The 22,096-nt window shown below is 43.6% G+C and overlaps 1 protein-coding gene across 6 annotated transcripts in view; it reads left to right on the top strand.

Moving 5' to 3' along the window:
- ATG7 (autophagy related 7) overlaps positions 1–22,096 on the top strand; it is a 241,262-nt gene that overhangs the window by 2,085 nt on the left and 217,081 nt on the right. For all 6 annotated transcript variants that reach the window (XM_057506593.1, XM_057506592.1, XM_057506587.1 and 3 more), the window contains exons 2-5: positions 14,311–14,482; positions 14,979–15,033; positions 17,965–18,082; positions 19,892–19,969. In XM_057506593.1, the coding sequence (XP_057362576.1) occupies positions 14,323–14,482; positions 14,979–15,033; positions 17,965–18,082; positions 19,892–19,969 (411 nt within the window). In that variant the 5' untranslated portion in view covers positions 14,311–14,322. The remainder of the gene's footprint in view (positions 1–14,310; positions 14,483–14,978; positions 15,034–17,964; positions 18,083–19,891; positions 19,970–22,096) is intronic.

Here is a 22,096-nt window from a genome sequence, read left to right as displayed (position 1 = left end):
AGGTGGGATGATATTGCAGACATGGGGAGTGGCTGGGCAAAGGGCTGCAAGTGACAATGCATGACCCATAAGCAGCTCACCTGAATCGGAGTGTAGGGTTGTAGGATGAGAGGTGACTGGGAAGGTAGGTAAGCAGGAGATGGAGGATGACGGTCCTTGTAGGCAATAGCATAGTAAGAATGGAGACTTGGGAAGCTAAAATACTTGTGTATCCATACTGGTTTTGCCTCTGAACAAGTTTTGTGACTTTAGGCAAGTCACTCCCTTTCTAACCTTCAGTTTCCTCATCTGTGAAGAGGGAAAGTAGAAACCTTCTTCCTAGAGTTGCTGTGAGAATCGAATAAAATGATAAATGTTACCCATTGGCACCGGTAGATGGTAAGCAATAAATTGTAGCAGTTAATACTGCCATGCTAAGATGTCTGGAAGATTATTTTGAAGATGTGGTGGAGAGGAGTACTGGAGGGTTGTAAACAGGGCTGTGGCATGTGCTCATTTGCTGTAAGTTACCCAGGCAGCACTGTGGTGATCACATCGAACAGGGCAGGACCAGCAGGGAGACCCGGTAGGGCTCTGTAGCCCTGATCCAGGGCCCAGGAGGAGGGAGGCCAGAACTAAGACTGTGGCTTTGGGAAGAGAGAGGAGTGGGTGGATTTGTGGGATTTGCTAGGCTGGTAGCTGATTGGATGACACCACATGGGGAGAGAAGGGAGACAGGAACAAAGATGTTGGAGTGGGGTAAGGGGAATGAATCCTCTGTGCGTAATAAGTAATAACAATGTTAATTAGTGGCCCCTGATTGGTTATCCCTGACCTCTTCTGAGATTTTATTTGGAAATCCAAATGGCACCTGTCCTCCAGTGTTAGCCATGGAGATGAAGTTCATGAATGCCTTCTTCCTTTCCTTTTTCTATCTCCTGATCCTCCTGCCATTCTCCAGTGTGAGGCCCTATTGTGTATTAAGGGGGAATAAATAGGTGCTGCTTTGCTACCATGGTCTCAGCAAACTGGGTGCTCACCTGTTTGCTTGGTCTCAGTCCAGCCCCAGAGTGATCACCTGTGGGATTTCCTATACCTTCTTTCTGATGACCCTCCTTTGAACTTGTTTCTCTTTGACAGTCTCTCTCTCTCAGCGTGTGGTGTGGAAAGGAAGCCCTCCTTCCTCTAGGAGACCATGCAGAGTATGACTGTACTTTTCTTTCAGTAACCTAATGCCCCACCCGGCTTCCTTGTGGACACAAGTTGACGCCGTCACACTGTGGGCCCTCGGCGCTGCCAGGTGCTCCCTGGTGTGTTTGGACAGCTCTCTGGCTTATCTCCTTGTCCTTCACACTTTGATCCCTCTCCCAGCCTCTAAACCTTGTCTTTGACTTCATTAAGTCGGAGCCATCAATTAAGATTTCTCAGTTTCTATCATTTACAGACTTATCTCTAGCTGACCCTATCACTTTGCCTTTTATTCTAATTCTGTGAAAGAAAGGTGTTCATTTTAAGGCTGCTTTCTTCACCGGTGCTGAGATTCCATCTCCTTTTCCTGAGGACCAGGTTCCAGCATTTGTTCCATTTCTTTCATATTTAATTATCTCTTCTCATTTAAGTATTCTCCACTTAAGTCTTATTTTGGAAAAAACAAATACCTTCCCATTAACCTCTGTCATCACCCCTCCTCCCTAAGTTGCCACATCTATTCCTCGAAGTCATCATTCACTGATATCCTGTTTCTGCCTCCCCCTCTTCCAAAACTGCTCTCCCCAGGCATCCGATGTTGCCATTGCCAGAATATCTGAACACTTTTCTCCTAATCTTTTGGATTCTGAAAAGGTGTGATGTTGCTGATACTCCTTCACTTACAGAAGCCACTCCTGCTTTGTACTGTCTCTCTGGCCATTTCCCCCTCAGTTTCCAATAAGGGCTCTTTCCCTCCTTTTGTCCATTAGGTGCTTGTTTCCTCCAGGCTCTGCCTTCTACTCTTTGCTCTTTACTCACAGCTTCAACTCCCACTTATGTGCTAATGAGCCCTACTGTGCATGTGTCTTGAGCCCAGGCTGCTCCTGAATGCCAGCCTCAGACTCAGTGAGTCCAAACCTAAGCTCGTTCTCTTCCCTCCAAACCCTCAATTCTTTCTCCGTTCTTCAGTCCCGCTCATTGCCTTTCTCCCCGTTAGTCATTCAAAGTGGAGCTCTAGGAGTCACCCTGACTTTTCCGTCTCACACTATCCCCTCTTCTCTCCCTCCCAGCCCAGGCAGTCCTCAAAGATCTGCCAATTCTACTTCCTTGATAGCTCCTGACACATTTTCTCCTCCATTTCCTCTTCCACTGCCTTAGGGCAGGCTCTTCTCACTTCCTGCCTGCCTTATGGCACAGCCTCTGAGCTCCTCGCTGCCCCAGCAGTCTGGCCCTCACCGGCCCTTTCTGAAATACAGCTGTTTGAGAGAATGTAAGTCCCTGCTTATTTGGTCCAGTCTAGGCAATCCCATGGGCCTCGTCTCATAACACCCTGAACAACACTCACCACACTGTACTGTACTTATTTTACCCGCAAATTGCTAGACTGTCATTTCTGGTCTGTCTAACCCTCAAATTGTTAGAATCCTAAAGGCAGGGGACCTTAGCGTTTTGCTGTTGAATCCTGAAATACAGCACGGGGACTGGTATATAATATAAATGTTTAATGAAGCAGCAACTGAATGGGAACCCCAGTGTCTTTGACACATGTTTTGTTAATAATACTAGTTCTACTTTTGAGTGCCTCCTGTGTCAGATACACATATTTCTTAATTGAATCATTACAATAATTCTGTATGGCAAGTGGTATCCCATCTTATAAATGGGGAAACAGGTTCAGAGAAATTAAATAACTTGCCCAAGGTTGTGTGGCTAGAAGTTGCAGAGGTGGGGCTTGAACTCGGGTCTCTCTGGCTCATGACGTTTTGCCTTTCTGTCTTATCATACTGCCTCTGTGGTACAAGGCTACATTGCTGTCCAGTTGTTTTCTTGGACTGAGATTGAAGACTTAGAAATTTTAATTTTGTTAAAATAGGACTGCCATTCCAACATCTTTTTTATTCTGAATTTTTGTTACCCATCAAATTGCCTGTTTCTTCCTGCTTCATATTATGTATAGAATTGATAAGGAAACCTATGTTGTTATCCAAGTCGTTGGTAAAATGCGATAGAGCACTTTATTCAATATATTTATATATGTGTCTATTTCCCTGCTGTAAGCTCCTAACACAAGGGTCAATACACATAAAATATTTAGTAAATATTGATGAATAATCATTCATGTACATTAATAAAAATAGATTGGACAGGACCGAAGACAGAGCCAAATACTTATCACTATTAGCTCCTTTCCTATTAACATCATTAATTCCTTAACCAATATCCTTTGAATAAAATTATTTTACCAGTACTTAATCCCTCTAATTATGTCAGAATCCAGTCCCTACATTTTTTAACTTGTCCACTAGGATTTCTGGAGTAGTCTTGCCAGAGACCTTGCTGAAGTCCAGATAGCGTATGTCCTATATCTGTGGTTCTTCTGTGATCAAGGCGGAAATGCCATTACTCTTACGTGACTCGTTCATAAGCCATGTGGCCTCTCATGGTTACTCAGGGCTGCTGCATGCAGTTGTGTGGGTTGTGCACTGCACAAAGGCCACGTCTTAGGGGGTTTAATTTTGTTAAAATAGGTCTTGGGCATCATGGATGTATTTTCGTAGTAGCAATATTCAGGCAGACAAGGGTAAAAAGCCACGAGCTAACCTAATCAGTAAATCACAACAATTTTCTAAGAAAAGGAAGTAAAATGTCTTGAGGAAGGGGTGCAATTTTCTAATTGTACGAAGGTACCATGTGGACTAGAATGGCCTGTATTATACCCTTGGAGCAAAATCTCTGTCCAGTGGGTACAGAAGCCATCCTTATTCTCATCTTTGGAAATCAAATATTTTGAAAACCCAAAATCACTTTTCTAGGATTTTCTAGGATGCCTTCTCCCATTTTCTAGGATGCCTTTAAGATCTCTGGAAATGAAAGCCACAGAGACTTTGTTATTCAGAAGCAAGCTTTTATAACTCAGCTTTTAGGAAACCATCACATATTTTAGTTGTTGGTTGACATAAGGAAACCCCCAGCAATTCAGGTGAACCCAGGAGGCTGTCCCTCAGGTAGAATGAACCAAGTGACACTGTTGATTGATGGAGGTAACAAAAAGGACTCGAAAGTAGGCATACTATTCTCTGTCTTCCTTGTGTTGTCTCTTTCTCCTCTTTGCCAGATTTTCTCAGCTTTCACAATCAGTCCCTGGTAGGCTTGCCGCACCCCACAGTGCTGGTATCCGGTGGGTGCATTCTCAAAAACTGAGGCTGAATGAGAGCAGATTGTGTGTGAAAGTTAAGGTTGTGTGATAGCAGCAGGAAAACAGTATAAAATGAAAGAATTCCCAGAAGTAATGGGTGGGAATTAAGGGTGCAGTTTGGAGAGTCTGGGGGTGGCTGCCAGTTCCCTGCCTGATTGACCTCCTGAAGAAATGAATGTGAAATCTGTAGGGGTAGAGGTGGCTTGCATGGAGGTGAGGGGGACAACTGGGCCATGATTGCAATTTTCCTGCCCACTTATGTGATCAGCTGTTACCACCTGACAGCACAGTCACAAAGCCTTTTTTGGGTGACTTGGTATCATGTGGCGGCATCAGTTTGGCTGAGGGGCGTCTTGACTCTAATGCAATTTTTAAAAGAAATTGAGGCTTCCGTGCTCAGCTGGTTTCTCTGTAGGAGTCCTGAGTTTTCACCTTTCTGTAAAGCCTACTCTTTCTTCTAAGTTTGGAACTTCCCCCCGCCCTCCTTTTGGAAGAGGAGGCTTTTAAAATCTTCCTCTTTAGCAGCCTTGCAAATTATTTCCAAAACTCACGAAGTTGAGGAGTATCATTAGCAGACAAACGAGTGTTGGTTCTGTATGCCGAAGGGCCCACTCCCCACTCCTTGCCATCTCCACCTCCTTTTCACCCATCAGCAGCTAGGAACGTACTCTGTCAGCGGGGCTTGGTCATGTGGTTTGGTGCTTATTTTAATGACTGCCAGAGCTCACAGCCCTGCAGCTGGGAAATGAGAGCAGGATCCTGCTCTATGTGCTCCATTTTGGCCCAGAGAAGGTACTTCAGGGCCAAATTGCAGTCATTCTGGCACTTCTGCTAAGTGAATGGCCCCACGTGGTCTCAGAGAAATTGAACACAGAGGGCACCTCACCCCTAGAACTTGCTCCTCTGGACTTTCCCCTGATGACCTATAGCAGGAGGCCATCCATTTCATTTTAATTAAACCTCAGCTGTGACTGCAGTGCTCCTCTGAGGGAGGTGAGACTTAGCTGAGGCACGTTTGACGCAGAGCCAGTTTCCACAATGAACATGGTGAAGGGCAGCCACATTAGCCAGGCACTGTTGACTAATGGCGTGTCAGGGCAACAAGGAAAAAGAATAGCAGATACCATATATTGGCGGCTGACTGTATGCCAGGGACTGACAGATACTTCCCATACTTTCTCATTTAGCCCTCCCCAAAACCTCCTGGATCGTGTATAGTTACCCTTATTTTACAGATGGGGTATGACCTCGCCTGCCCAAGGTGCTGAGCCGGGGAGAGGTAGAGCGGAAACTCAAACTCGGATTTATCTGACTGAAGACCCAAGTTCCCAACCACCTTAGCTTTAAGCATCCTTAACTCTGAACCATTAAAATTTCCCTGCCCTCCCAAAGAAACAAACAGAAACCCAGCAAACACACACATGGAGAAATTATAGCGAGAGTATTTTTTAGTATAGTTAAGCTGGTCTGTTTTCCTGCTCTCCCTCCACTTCTCTTTAAGACAGGTTTGTTTGGTTTTTATCTCTGTGGTTGTTCATTTTCTACCAATTTTACTTCTTCATTTCCAAAAATCCTACACTGGCCTAAGATTTGCTGCGTGGAATCCTCTCAGTCCCCTGCGGAGTGACAGCAGTTGGGCAGCTGCTCTCCAGGAAGCACTTCTGCTCCAATTAATTTTATAAGCAGCAAAGCCCAAATACTTCCATCTCCAGCATCTTTAATAACAAAATGCCAGAAAAGTTTATGGAAATGGTATTTCATTTAGACTCCTTATTTAGAGAAATGGATTTCCTTTCACCAAAGCTAGATATAAATAGGTCATCTTTTAACTGTTGAGAGAATACGGGAGAGCTCTTTGTAGGATTGGTACAATTTGAATATAGGGTTTTCCCTTCTGCTCCTTTGATTGGGTGTAGCATACATACATATTCATTAGCATACATATAGCGTACACACATGCATTAGTAAAGTTGCTAATTATAAATATATATATAGCTCATGGATTTTTTCATATGCACATGCCTTATAACCACCACCCAGCTCAAGGTACATATAGCACAGTACCAGCTTCCCAAGAGGCTTCCTCATGCCACTTCCCAGTCAGTAGCCCCACCCGACCCTCTAATTACTATTCTATCATCCTGACTGGTTTTGCTGCCATTTTGAAACAAACTTACAGAATTTAAGGACACTTAAGAAATTTACAGAAACCTTACAAGAATAAGACAAAGCCCTTCCATATATCTTCTCCCTGAGAGTCCATTCAAGTTTTGTGCCAGTAGCATTGTGCAGAAAGTCCATCCAGGACCACGGTTTGCTCTCAGTTATCATGTCATTCTCATCTCTCATGCTGGAGCAGTCCCTTAGTGTTCCCTTGCCCACTAAGCTAGTCCCAGTCATTTTCTACAGTGTTTTTCAGTTTGGGTGTATCTAATTAGACCCCAGTTATGTGTTTTTAGCTGACTACCATAAGATGCTATGTTCTTTCTACTGCACTCTGTCGAATAGCACTGTCTGTCCCCTTGCCGCTGGTATAATTATCGATTCCTCCATTAAGATGGTGTCTGCCAGATTTTGTCACTGTGGAGTCACTTTTTCTCTCTGTAACTAGTAAATTTTTTGTAGAGAGATACTTTGAGAGTGTAGACTTTTTTAACTTATATATCATGGGGACACTTTCAGGAAGAAAGGTTTGTCTTTTACTACTTTGTATTTGGTTAAGGTTTCATTTAAATTGATTTGTACATGCATAGTTCCTATCCTCTATGATCTTAGTCCTAAAAATACAGTAACAGATTTGGAGACCTTCTGTGTCCTATGGCATGTCTCAGCATGCTCTACATGGTTTCACACTCCAATATCGTCACATCCAAGGTCATAAGCCTGGAGTCTGGCCTCCAAGGACAGAAGCCTGAGTCATTCTTTCTCTTGTTTCCCTTGGGGAAGGTACCCATGAAGGTTCCTAGAACTCATCTTAGTAACATTTGAGAGCCACTCTGCGAGGGACTAAGGTATATCAGGAGGAGTAAGAGCCGGGATCTGTATTTGCAGATTTACACTCAGGTTGATGGAGGCAGACAGATAAGCAAAGAGCTGAGCAACAATGCTGAAGGTGGAGGTAGCTTAGAGGCAGACGTGCTTAACTGTCGCTGATGGGGCAGGAGCAGGAGAGGAGCCAAGAGAGTGAGAGGCAGCTCTGAGAAGCCTTTCTAGAGCATGTAACCTCTGAGCTGGATTTTGAAAAATGCCACGCAGTCATGGGTGGCATGCCTTTCAGACAGAGGGAGCTGTTCAGCCAGGATTGCAGAGGCAGGACAGGTATGTCAGAGGAGCAGACATCAAGTCAGAGGTGAGGAGTGGTTGGGCCACCAGGGTGGCACTAGAGAAAGTTGGGAGGCAGTAGCAGGGGTCCAAGAGAAGATATGAAGGAAACCATCAGCGGTGTGGTAGCGTGCCTGTTCAGGCTGTGGAATGCTGACGCAGTCTTCCTGCATGCTCTGAACCTCAATAAATATCACATGAGCTTCATCTTGGCCTAATGATGCCTACGTATGTGTGAGAGTGTTCTGTGTAAACCGTGTTACCACTTCATAAAGATGGTATTTGCACCGTTACAAGGTGCAGATTGTAGACCAGCAAATGTGAACTTGGAATCTGGTCTTGTGATCTGCTTCACCTTCAGCAGCCTGTACTTATGTCTACTACCCTCTAAAAAGATTCTGCCAAAACACCAGTGTCCCTAAAAACAAAATACATTTTTAGCACCTTCAAAAGAATAAAAAAATAACAGGTTTCAAAGATGATCTAGTTGAGGGGTCAGCAAACCATAGCCTGCAGGTCAAATCCTGCCCTGAAGCTTTTTTGTATAGTCCAATGAGCTGACAACCTTTTTTACATTTTTCTAGAGTTGTAAAAGAGAGAAAGAATATATGGCAGAAACTGTTTTGGCCTGCAGTGCCTAAAATATTTACTACCTGGCCCTTTTCAGAAAAGGCCTGCCAGCCCCCAGCCTTGTCTGACTGCCTGGTACAGTTATCCCTTGGGCAGTATTAGTTGGCAAATAATCATCCAGTATATCTGGATGCAGATATACTTCCACTAATGCAAAATTCATTCTCACTTGGGCCAATCTATTTCCTATTTGGACAACTCAGGCTATTCATAATTTTTAAACTCTGCTGAAATTTGTCTCATTATATATGGATTATAGCATCCATCCATTGGCCCTTTTTGGGGTAAGAGAGCTATTATTTCATGTCAACATTTATTGAGCTCCTAATATATTCTAGACACTGTGCTTAGTGCTGAAGAAAGATGAATAAAACATGTCTCTTGCATCGAGGATCTCCCAGGTGTTATTCCTTGGAACTAAAGCAGTTGGGCTGGTCACCTGTTTGTTGTTCTTGCTCTTTTTCTGTGTTTTTTCTATTGAGCTGGTTATCATGTCTCTTTTATCTCCCATCTTCTTGCCTTTGGGCTAGGACTTTTTTCTTTAATTATTCTACTTATTTCTGCACTTTTATTCCACATATACAAAATCATTGAATTTAGAATGCAAAATTCAAAGGGCAAAAGGGTCACCCATTAGAAATAAGTCTCTCCACCCCTCTGTTGCCTGACCTGATAGCTTCTTCCTTGGGAGGCCTCCACTGTTGCACATTTCCTGTGGGGATTCAACTTTAAAGAACAGCAGTGCCACAAGGCTGGGGTCCATCTGGACAGAAACTTTCGTAAGTCCTCATCCAATGGCATTTTTAAAGCTACTACTTACATAAGTTGCTGAGTGTGGCTTAGTCTTATTTTCACAAAAGCCTGAAATTTGCACCAAGTTTGGGTGGTAGACACAGCACTAGAGGGTTCATATTGCTTAACCGCACACCGCTGCAATTTCAGTTCAATCTTGTCTGGATGTTTTGACTACACTGGGTTTCTTGCACATGCCAGTGTGCAGATTGTAGATCAGCAAATGTGGGTCTACCCTCACGAAACTGGAAGTGACATAGTCCTTTCTGTTGCAACTCCTGGGTTTCACATCCTGAATATGAGAGAAATAGTTTGAAATAAAACTGAACCAAACTGATATTGATATATCTGTCAGTATCCTTCCTTGAATATGTCTGTATATAAGGTTAAAGTATGATAGAAATAACCTTTTAGCTTTTAAGCTAAGCAGACACCAGAATTTGCTCCTGGAATGTCTAGGATTGTATGAGCAAGCTTTAGTTTTCAGGAAGCAGGAAATGTTTGGAGCCAGGTTAGTTTCACGTAAGTGACTTTGCACTTAGGACTCAGTTCCCACTCCCTCCAGAATTTCCTTCTGCTCATTACTTCTTTTTTTATAGTTGACTCATGTTTTAGATTGAAATATAGTTTATATACAACATTATATTGGTTTCAGATGAATAACTTAGTGATTTGTCAGTTATCTCTATTACTAAATGCTCACCATAAGTGTAGTTACCATGTCACCATACAAAGATACTGTGATATTATGAGCTATCTTCCCTATGCTTTACTTCCATCCCTGTGACTAAATTACTTATGCTTTGAAGTTTGTACCTCTTTATCCCCTTCACTTATTTCACCAGTATGCCCCCCGCACTCTGCCATGGTAACCAACCATCTGTTCCCTCTGTTTATAAGTCTTTCTGTTTTGTTTGTTTGTTCATTTGTTTTTCAGATTCCACATATAAGTGAAACCATATGGTATTCATCTTTCTATGACTGACTTGTTTTACTCAGCATAATACACTCTAGGTCCATCCATATTGTCACAGATGGAAAGGTTCTTTTTTATGGCGTAGTAATACTCCTTTCTCTCTCTCTCTCTCTCTCTCTCTCTCTCTCTCTGTTTCCATATCTTGGCTATTGTAAATAATGCAACAGTAGACATAGGGGTGCACATATCTTTTTGAATTAATGATTTCATTTTCTTCATTACTTCTTAAATCTTCCCTTCCGGCTTAAGGCAGATGGCAATATGACATAGATGTATAGGCTCCTAAGTGATACATTTATACTTGAGCACCCTTTTTAGATGTTTCCAGAAAATTCCTAATCACATGTTGCTACTATTGCTTAAGACCTATCTGATTTCTTAGCCTCTCAAGCAGCAGTTCAGCAGCTGAAAAACAACCATATCCTCTTGTGAAATAGGTTCTTGTATTCTGTTTAGAATTTCTCAGAGACCAAGTAAATCAGAAAATGTTTGAAGGATGTGTCTTATGCACATTACCTTTTTAGTATGTCTGTTGTTATCTTCTAAGTTGTCATCCTGAGTCACTTTTCCCAAGCTTTATGGAATAGAGTTTTCTCTTTTGTCTGTGATAAAATTCCATCAGCAGGTCATCAAAATGGTGATGAGTTACCACTGACTGTCAAGTTGTGGATGACTAAAGAGTGCAGGGCCTAATGATCTGTCACACGGGGGATTTCAGACAAGATCCATTTTGTACCACTATCTGCTACTAGGTTGATTTCCTTCTCTATTGAATGATGGCTCTGGCCATGGCCTTATTCTTTTGACTGTGTTGGAGAGATTATCAGTATGTAAATATTTTTCAAAATGATTGGTTATTTTTCAACATAGGTTGGGCAGATGGGCAGGGTAAAGTTTCTGAAAAGGGCTATCTTCCTTCAAGGCAGTATAGTACAGTGATGGGGGTCAGGGCTGTGAAGCCAGCAGTCCTGGGTTATAAATCTCAGTTCTTCTACTTCCTAACTGTGTGACTGGGCAAATGACTTAACTTCTGAGTGCCTGTTTTCTCTTCTGTAAAGTAGGCATAAGGCAACCACTTTGGGGTTATCATAAGATAATATGTAAAATGTTTGGTGTAGTGCCTGGCACAGGACAACCATTCAGTTAGGACAGTTACTACCACTGCTATTTAAAAGTTTTGTGAAGGGTATGATCAAGAAAGCAAGTATGATTCAGGATGGTAGATGCTTTAATGAAAGTTTTCATCTATCATGATGCAGAGGGGGACTGTTGGCACCCCCTGACTTTGGGTGTTAATGAGAGCTTCATAAAGGGGCTTAAGAGATGAGAGGCAGTTGTTCTGGTAGAGAGAAGGAGAGGTTTCCTAGGGGCATCAGCAAAAGTACAAGCAGGCTAAGTCAGCAGTGACACCTTACCCACTATGGACTATGACCAGTAAGGTTTGGTTTGTTTAAGAGAGGGAGCCACCTGTGCACATCGGTTTTGGTGGCAGGGTGACGCTTTCTTTGGAGAAGATAAGTGACAGTGACAAAGCTGCAGGAGCTGATGTGAGGTGGTGGAGCCTGACATGTGGCAGCAGGAATGGACAGGAAGCATGAAGCGCATGGGCGTTGCAGTAACCCTGGAATTAGGGTCCTCATTCTCCACTTCCCTAATTATATAGCCTTCTGTGAATTTCTTAACTTCTCTGAACCTCAGTTTCTTCCTCTCAAATTGGAACAGTCACTTCTTAAAGCTTTTTGGGAGGGTAAAATCAGGTGCACACCCCTGCTGCTGTGCCTGGTCCTGGTCAATTCTCAGTAACTGTGACCTTCATCTCATTCCAGAGGACTAGTTTAACACTGAATCTCTAGCTATTAGTGATTTCTTGGATGTGAGAGAGAAAAATCAAGATGACTTTGAGGTTTCTACCTGGGAGTTCAATAAACTCAGATATATAAAAAGGGGCAGAATTTGGGGACAAGGTATGTTCAGTTTTGGATTTGTTGAACTTGAGATATCTGTGAGAAGTACAAGTTTTGGTTAAAAGATACTTAAGTGTATGTTTGGAGCTTAGTGCTAGAAATACAGTCCTGGAATTCACTAACTGTAGATGTTAATTGATGTAGACAATTAATAATTTTGCTCTTGGGAAAGCTTATAGGCTAAAGAGAGGACTGAGCATGGAAACTTTCAAAAACCAGCAGTAGAAAGAAAATGCTAGCTGCATTGTGGAGGAAGAGAGGCAAGGAGAGTGATTGGAGTCCCAGGAAACCAAGCAGGAGGCTTGTTTCTCAAAGTGTGGGCCCCAGGTCACCTGCAGGAGGGTCTGTTCTCCATTGGCACTGAAGCCACAGTGCATCAGATCCAGCTTCTCTGGGGCCCATGAAAGTAGGAGTGGCCTGGAAAACAAGTGCAGAATTCTGAAAATCAATTCAAATAACTAAAAGCTATAAGTTATTTAATATTGGATGAGGGTGCATTTAAATATGCTTGAAATGATTTAGAGGTGAGGCCTCCAAAAGTAAGAGGGCCAGTGGCCTGAAGGCATCAAGGTAGCATCCGGTTCAAACCAGAAGCTCCTGGGGCACTAGTCAGACTTGGCAGATTCTGGCCATGCTCACCCTTCTCTGTCCACCCCAGCAGGTGGAGCACAGGCAGCCTCATTTTCTAGTAAGCCATCAAGGTGGTAAAAGTTTGAAAATCCTTGGTCAGGTGTTGTCTGGAGTGCGATGCTGCAAAGCCATACTAAGGCAGCAGAGAGGTTTAAGGATAGTGATGCCCCCCAGCTCCTTCACAGAGACTCTGCTTTCTCACTGCTCTGCTCCACACTCATGTCCTCTTTCTTGATTTCAGCCTTTTATATAGTGCTAAGTTTTCATTTTACCATATAAGCACCATTAGTCCAAAGTTCCCTGTCTCTAACTCTAAAATCTAACAAGTTTGGGAAACTGAAAGCTGTTTAATAATCTTGCACAAAACTCATTCAAAAACCTCTCTGAATAGACGGGAACTGTCTTTTTTTATGTATCCATTGAATGTGACTATTCACACATTCTGCCACAGAAATATTAATCTGTCTGGTCATGGGGCAGTTGGATAAGATGGAAAGTGATGTGACCTCTGTCAGTGTGTTGCTGGTTCACAAGCCCCTCAGGAGCTTTTGAAATGTTGTCTGAAACCAGCACCCCATACTCAAGGGGCAGGGAGAGACCAAATAAGGGCAGGTCACTCCAGATTAGCAGGCTTAATAAGCAAGGGAATTTACATGTAGTGACAAGGAGATCTGCCACACCTGCCCGCCAAATCTTAACAGTTTATATAGTTTTTATGTAACAGTTTATGGAGTCTTCACTGGGTTCAGTCCTGTGTACTGTCCAGATGGTCTCAACACCACATCACTTTCTCAGGACCGCGTCCTTGGGGCAGCCTCCGGGAGCAGGGAAAGCAAGCAGAGCCCACACTCCCAGGACGGGGAGGGGGCGAGGAGCCTCCAATGGCCCCATCCATCTCAAGTCCACTGGCAGTCACGTCTTCTCAATGAGCTCCCCCAACACTTGTGCTTTTTGGGGGCTGCCCAGTTCCTCTAGTCTTGTGCTCCACCAGCTGGGGTATGTGTGCCTGACTGTGCAGGGGATGGAGGGAGTTACAGTGTACACATGCTCGATTGCCAGGAGGGCCAAATTTATTTGATGATTTGAGGGAGAGAATAGAACGAAGTACTAAAATATATACAGTAGAGTAAAATGCAGATCTTCCATGCACTCAAAAGATAAAAGATGAGATTTCAAAGACGTTCAGATACTGTGGTTAGGCGAACAGAAACTTCATTCTCCTCAGTGTGGGGTCTCAAGCACGGCCCTCATTGAGAACTCTAGCACTTTGCATTGTGTGTTTCTGACTGGCTGGCCTTTGGGTTTTGTACTTGAGAAGTTGTCAAGGATCACACAGAATGGAAGAAACTTCTGACACTGAAGAAGGACCAGCAGTAGCTCATCAGTCAGACCAACTTTAACAAGAAAAGAAGATGCATGAAAGTGAAGGCCAGAAAGACCTCAGAAGGCTCTTACTTAGCAGAATCAATTGTGCTGTCAGGAGGCTAAACTTGGCAACACAGACAAATGACTTGGGATGATTTTCAATGTCGTGTCTTTATACCCTTCATTACTTTTTGTTTGTCATTTGTCTTGAGTAAGCATCACTACAAATGTTCTTTCTTACCATGTTTTGTGCTGTTTTGCTTTTTAAGTAGCAACAAATAATGGCAGCAGCCACGGGGGATCCTGGACTGTCCAAATTACAGTTTGCCCCCTTTATCAGTGCCCTGGATGTTGGATTCTGGCATGAGCTGACTCAGAAGAAGCTGAATGAGTATCGTCTGGATGAAGCTTCTAAGGACATTAAGGGTTATTACTACAATGGTAGGTGACTGTAAATTCTGTCTTCCTTCACCTTCTCTCCTCTTCTCTGCCCTTGACTATAGGGTCAACTTGGCTTTAGAAAGGGATGCCCTGGGCTTTTCTAATTAATGATCTACATTGGTTTCTTTTTTGCTTCCTGACTTTTGACCCACATTCATTCATTTTTACTTCTTTCCTCTGTTGTGGGGAAAAGAAAGAGTGTAGTGAAACCCAAGTTATTAATGCAAAGAATTAATAGTGATTATTTAGTATTGCTGGGGGGAGGAGATTGGAAATAATATTTTCCATGAACCTTTTTAAAAAATATTCTTGACACAGCCTCACATTTGCAAGACCTCTGTCATCTTCTGCTAAGTCCCTGTTGAGTATGGATAACCAGGAATTGGATGGGGTGCTTTGGACTCACCAAAGAGAACAAAATTATTTGCAAACGTTTTTGTTAAGAATACAGCTATTACCAACTTATAATTGAAAATGTGATAATGCTTCTGTCCAGGTGATTCTGCTGGGCTGCCAGCTCGTTTAACATTGGAGTACAGTGCTTTTGACATGTGAGTATTTTTTGCTCAAAATCTAAAGTGAAGAATGCTGTTCGTTTTTGTGAGGATTGAGGATTTTGTGGGAATATTTTGTTACCTTCCACCCACGTAGGTGGACCGTACATGGACCTAGGAGAGCTCCCCGTGAGCAGGGCCTGCTCCTCATGACTCTCTTGTATCCCCTGTAGCACAGAGACAAATGCTAGATGCTTAGGACTGTCCAAGCGGATGTTTGTCTGAGCCTCTTAGGTGCCAGGTACCATCCAGATTGATTGACACTTGGATAACATCCCACCTTCTTTTGATTGTAGTGAATATTTTGTGATCCTTTATTGGCATCTCTTGACTTACTCCTTTAGTTCCTTAACCGTGGACATCTGTAAATGTTTATTAAGCCACTTCTGTATACAATCCACTGTGCAAAGCATTATGGGGATATTCAAAGAAATATGACAAACATCTTCAAAGAGGTTTTTTTTTCCTTGTTGGGGGCCATGGGGAGTTGCTGGAGGGAAAACAGACATATATTGACTTAATTAGGGACATTTTCACATACAGAAGCCTTTCCGACTTTCCAGGTGTGATTTTTCTCTTTTCAAAATGAGGAAACCATGGGTCAGAAGGTCAGATGGCTTGTCCAAGGTCACATGTGGCTAAATTTAAGAAGCAAGGGTGAGAGAAAAGTAAAATGTGTTTCTGAGGTTGCAGTCTGAATAGCTGGGAATATTTTGTTACCTTCCACAGAAACAGAGAAACCAGGAGGGGGATACAGTTGTAGGAGGACCTAAGTGTGGTTTAGAACATGCTGAGTTTGAGATGACAGTATCCAGTAGAAATGTTTAAGAGGCACTGGAGTTGAGGAGGAAGGGTCATCCATGGAGAGGAGGAGGAGGTCATGAAGCCAGAAGAGAGGAAAAAACTAGTGTGTAAGAAGAACAAAGGGCCAAAACAGTGAATGGACCTGGTGAGCAATCACTCTTTATTCCTCTGCATTCTTCCCTTCTCTGTCCTCCCAGCCCCAGGCAACAGTGAATCTACTTTCTGCTTTTGGATTTGCCAATTCTGGACATTTCATATAAGTGGAATTGTAGGAAATTAAACTAGTACATGTCCAGGATCAGAATTTGTATTAAATCTGTTTCTGAGTCTAATGCTCTTCCCACTCCTCATCTGAGCCACCTCCTTGTGGAGCAAGTGTAACTTGAATCTGCAGAAACTGGTAGAATGACTTAATCTCCATGATCACTTTAATTTGTTAATTAAATTAAATTAATTAACTCCCTGGCCACCTCCCCTGGTGGAACTTAAGGCATGAAAAATGCTTCTCCTTTGAAACTTCAGCTTGTCCTCACGAGTTAACCCATGTGAGTGCTGATGTTCTGGGAGCCTAGCCGTCCTGGCAGTCACTTGAATTCTTGTGATGTAGTTTCTTCCGCTCTTAGAACGAGGCTTTGGCATGGCATTCACACATCTGGGACATTTGGGTACTTAGGAAGAAAGGTCCCTTCCTCCTCTTGCACTTGTATCCAGATTAGATCAGAGCATCCTTCCGTTTCAGCAGGAATTTCATATAGCCAGTCTGAATGGAGGACACCTAGTTCACCAACTGCTCTGCTTCCTTCTTCCTGCTGGGCTAAACCTTGCCCCTTTGTGATTTCTCCTGCTCCTCAGAGCTCGTTCTGATGTCCTCATCTCACCTGGATGGAAAGCTCTTGACGAGAGTAGCAGAGCGACAGCCTATAGTTTGCTGAGTCAGCAGCTGCCAAGGGCAGGCTCTGGTCGCTGAAGGCTGCTGCTTCCCCAGGACTTGGCATTCGAGCCTTACAGACAGCATATGACAGAGTCCTTGTCACCCGTCACACCCCTCCACACCTCTTCTAGAGTTAGATTTCTTCTTCTGGTGGCTCCTCTGAACCCAGTTTTATGCAGATTCTGAATGAAGAGCCACAGGCTTTTAAACCATCCAGCCACCATCAGTGTAGTCAGTAAAAATGCATTCCCTCCTCAGTAGTTGTAACAACAGTAGGCTACTAATGAAATATTTCCTTTTAGCATCTGTAACCTCCAAAACACAAGTTAATCATTTCAGAGAGGAGACCAAATTTTTCCACATCAGAGCTTATATTCAGAATCAGCTCCTCTCCTCTCCTACTTTGGTTTCTCTGAAGACCATGAGGCTGTAGGGGCTGTGAGGAGTGTGGTCCGCAGGGCGTGGCAGATTGGCAGGGAGCTCAGGGAAGCACATTTGTCTGTGCAACTCAGATGCCCCCAAGGCTTTGCTCCGCAGTGGCTCTGTGCAGAGCCTGTGTGGGCTGGGCTAGGTCTGGGGAGCCTAGGAGAGGGAGACACGTTCCCTGCCCTCAGGGAGCTTACTGTCCTCCAGTTGGGTGTATATGACTATCAGTCTTGAAAACACTCTAAAATATTTCATGTACCAGTATTTCTGTTTCATGTACCAACCCTTCGCAGAGAAGTGGGGAGATGGTTTCCTGGAAGAGAAAGGTTGGAGCAGGGCCTCGGAGCCCAGGAGGGTGTAAGAAGGTTGTGGACAGTACAGTACCTTGGGAGTCAACTAGTTCTGCCTTCAGATTCCAGCTCTGTCTATTTTTATGTGACCCTGGACAAGTCACTTAAATCTTTAACTGGGAGACAGAATTGTTGTACAGTTCTTGGCACACTGGGAGCTCCATTGATGTTTTCCTTTCAGATTAAAGATGGGAAAGAATGAAAAATAGAAAATGAACTTCCATTTGGGGGCAGTGGGAGAAAGCATGCACCAGCTTTTAGCTACTCAGTGATGATAGTCATCTTTTTCGAACCATCAGTCTTCTCTTTGCCCTCCAAGCACGGTCCTCTGTCTCCCAGGGTTGTGCAGCTTTCTCTGTCCCCGCCTGGCTCTCAGTCAGGGCTGTGCCTGCTTAACCTTGTTTGTCTTGTGCCCAGGTGTGCCCCCACTCCCGCCCACTGCTGCCAGGCTGTCGGGACACTATATAACACCAACACACTCGAGGCTTTCAAGGCTGCAGATAAGAAGCTACTTTTGGAAGAAGCCGCAAACGAGGTTAGCTGGGAAAAGATGATGTATCTGTCACATTTTCTGTGGTCGTGGCAGGCTCAGTGTTTCTGATCGGGTGTATGGCTCTGTCACAGAAACTAGCATATAGTCGGTACCTGGGGAGAGCTGCAGGCTTTGGCTCATTTCCCCAGAGAGAACACTTCCCACTCTCCTCCTTGTTAGTGGGAAGGTCAGGAGAAGACACTTGGGCTCTCGCCTGGGGACACGCAGGAAGTGGCAGGGCAGTGGGTGTCAAGCTCTGCAGCTGCTCTCCAATAGCATTTTGAAAGCAGCTTGACCTCCCTCAGTGTCTGAATGCATTTGAGTTCTCTGTTCTTTGTGACCCTTGGAGAGGCTTTCCAGTCCTAAGCACTGCTATCAGAGATGGTTGTCTAGCCTCTCCCTTACCCTCAGGGCTAATTAACTCTGCACCCACTGTACAGGGCCCCTTGTGGCTTGGCCTCTGTGGCCTTCCTGACCTTCCACTCATGCCCTCACCTTCTCTGCCCCATCACAGCACAGCAGTTCAGATTCCTTCACCTGCTTTTGTTCCCTCCTCTGTCCTTGGGACATGATGTTCTCTCTGCCTGGAACCTCTTTCCTTTCCTTTTTTGTATCTGATGAGTGTGAGCAATTAAAGTGGGGGACAGTTTATCCCATCCCCTCTAACCCACTGAATCAAGGAGTCTTCACACTACTCTGAAAAAACAAGAGTGTCTTTTTTTATGTGGGTGCCATGGTCAGAGGAGGAAGTCACCACCTGTGATCCTGAGGAAGGTGTCCCGTATGTTGCCTCGAGATGGATGCAGCCTGTGACTCAGGAGACAATGGTTTTCCTTGGCCTGAGGCTTGACTGCTCCCGAGCCCCTACTTTGGCTGCATACTTCAAAGGGCCCCCAAAGAGTTGGATCAGGGCTTAATCCATTATCAAAAACATCAGGTTGCTCCCCACAGGAATGCCCCGGGCTCAGCCCTTACCTCCCCTCTCAGTTTATCAGAAGCGGGGACCTGCTCTTCTGTGGTCCTGCTTCTCTAAGGCTCTTATTTCAATGACAGGACTTCTCTTTAGTGGCTCTTATTGGTACAACCATTTGTCTTGCCTAGTGACACAAAATTTTATAACTAATCTTAGCTACTGTAACATCTGTAATCAGCAGCTGTGACCAGTACCAGCTTCTGCTTCCCATCACAGAACTTTCTGAGTGTTTGTAAACTTGAAATTCATTCTCTGTCCTTCGTATCTCATAGAAAGATAATCCCAAATAAGACTTCAAGAAATCTTGGCATAATTCAAACCACTGCCTCCCAGGACCTCTCCCTGATTCCTTTTCCCTCCTGCCTCCCCAACCAAGTTTGGTGCTCCTCCCAGGAAGGCCGCGTTCTCCTGTGGTGGCACGTCCTACCTAGCAGTGTCTGCGGAGGTTAATGCCCATCTTGCTCACTAGATTATAAGCTTTCTGAAGGATGGGACTGTCTTTTATTTCTGTAACCCTGATATGCATAGTATATAGGAGGCAATCAGTTAAATAGTTGTTGAAGGAAATAATGAAGGCAGGAAAGTGGCCTGATGCTGAGACCCTCTGAGAGGAGATGTCTGGGTTTTGCCTCTTTGCTCAGCCTCTGCGGGGAGTGTGGCTGGTGGAGAGGCCATGTGAGCAGGTGGAGAGAAGTAACCACCTGCGTGGTGCCTGGGGTCAGTGGTGCTGGGCTGTAGGGAAGAAGAGCTTGGCGCTTCTCAGCTCCGTGCTTCACTTGCGAGTGAGAAGCTTAGAGATGCCTGATGACCTGTCTTGACACTCTTCTTTCTTCTGGCAGATATGGGAATCCATCAAATCAGGTGCCGCTCTTGAAAACCCTGTCCTCCTCAATAAATTCTTCCTCTTGACATTTGCAGTAAGTAAATGGACTCGGTTGCTGTTAGACAGCTGAATGCCCTGAGCCCTGCCCAATGTGCCCCTAGGCCAGTCTGTGCTCCTCTCTCCGAAGATGCTGTGTTATTCCAGTCAGAGCTGTTAAAGAAGCACTCATTTGATTAGTGGCCCCATAGTGCTGCCACTTACTACCAATGCAGAATTAATTCACTCTCGCTGGTCATGCTGGTAGCAGTTGCATGATTTATATAACACAGGGGCCCAACTCTTGTCATTCAGGACAGGATAAAGGCCGGTTCAGGAAGTAGTGGTTCCTTGTTGCTAATGTCTTTGTTAAATACTGTCCTGCGGAGCTCAGTTGCTGGGTGCACTGGCATAGGGAAAAGGGGATGTCCTGGGGTCCCGGCTTCCTCCAAGCAGCTGTGGGATTAGATATCACACTACATAGCTCGTCCACACAATTGTAGTTTTTTAAGAAAGGCTTTGTGTAAGTGAGATCTAATTAAAATGAAAATTCTAGCAGCTTTGAAGAGGAAAAGAAATCACATTAGGGTAATATCTGCTGTCTAGGGAAGTAGGGGGAGGGACCTGGTTTCAGTGATAGGGAAAGGTAAGGTTGATTTTAGAGATGCCAGCTACATGCACACACACATTCATGTATGTATGTGTGAGTACATCTCTGTATTTCCACATATAAAATACATGTATATACCTACATATGAAACTAACTTACCCTTTATGATTATGTTGATTATAATATTCCATCAAGTGTATGCTTGAGAGACTCTTGTACATCTAGGTTGTTTCCAACATTCACTATTTTAAAAAAATGCTGCAGTGACCAATATTGGCCCTACTGATTTTATTTTATTTTTTTTTGCTGTTCTTTTTATTTGGTCAGAAAAAATTCTTTGGGCATATAAACATATTGATGCCAACTTCAGTAAGTGTGTTATTTCACCACAACTTCATTGGCTATGGATAGTGACCCTCTTCCCCACAATTTTTCCTTCTCTTTGCCAAGTTGCAAGTCTTGCCTCTCTTCCCTGACACCAGGTACTAATCCTCCGTTTCTTCCGAATGCTGCCTCTGATTTGCTGCCCAAGGCAAAGGAGAGAATGATAGGAATCTAACTGGAGGCTGTACCAAAGGGCAGCTATCTATAAGGAACACATTTTCTAACAAGTTATAATGCTTTCTGTGTAGTAGTGAGAGAGATGGGAAAATGCTTAACTTCTTCATGGGCTTCCTGGATACAATTTGGCATTGGTAGTTTGTAAATTTGAGGAATTTTACTGGTTTGCAACTAGGATAGATATAGCTAATGACAGTTAAAGATTTCTGGTTTTGCTATTTAATATCAATACATTTGTGTATGGAGACTTCTGGTTAGTAGAATCTAATAACAGTTTGCATTTAAGGAGAAAACTAGCATTAGCTCTTAACATTTCAAGGCATTTCCTAGAGTTGGTTTGTGTTGGCTTTGATGCCCTTTATACTGAGCGTTCTTAGCCTACCTTTAAAAAAATTTAAAATCTCTTATCTTTTAAAATCTTCTAACACAAAGGGCTTTATGTTTAATTTAATCGAGATCCTTCGTATCCTGAAAAGAATTCTAAGAAATTCAAGCCTTTTGACTTTTGAAGATGACCTGATAAAGCTTCTTAGAAGTTATGAAGTCCTTTATCTTGAATTGTTTAACCTTTTACTAAAGATTTAAAGATCGCTTCTGACAAATCATTTAAGTACAAAGAAGAGAGAATAATCTCTGAAGGTGTTTCTGCTTTTCTTTCTGCTGTTTTTAGGACTTAAAGGACTACATCCTTCACTAGCTTCAGTTCTGTAGTTTGTTTTGCTATTGTCGAAAGGGAATTTGTTCTTAGTTGATCAATTAGTGGCAGAATTAGCGACTGTGGAAAGTATAATTACTGGACTTTTCTGGACACATGTTTATATATGTTTAAATTTAAGAAGTCATCTAGTATGATGTCATGTGTATGAAAAGTTCAGAATCGGCAAGTCCAAAGAGACAGAAAATTGACCAGTGGTTCCTGGGGCTGCGGAGAGGTGGGAATGGGGAGTTTCTGTGAATGGCTTTCTAAGTAGTAAACTAATGGGGAGTTTCTGCTGTTGGGGTTTCTTTTTGACG

Source organism: Manis pentadactyla, chromosome 1 (genome assembly GCF_030020395.1).
Source record: "Manis pentadactyla isolate mManPen7 chromosome 1, mManPen7.hap1, whole genome shotgun sequence".
NCBI classification, from domain to species: Eukaryota; Metazoa; Chordata; class Mammalia; order Pholidota; family Manidae; genus Manis; species Manis pentadactyla.
The sequence above is the reverse complement of the archived record's forward strand: the minus strand, read 5'-3'. Positions and strand labels throughout refer to the sequence as shown.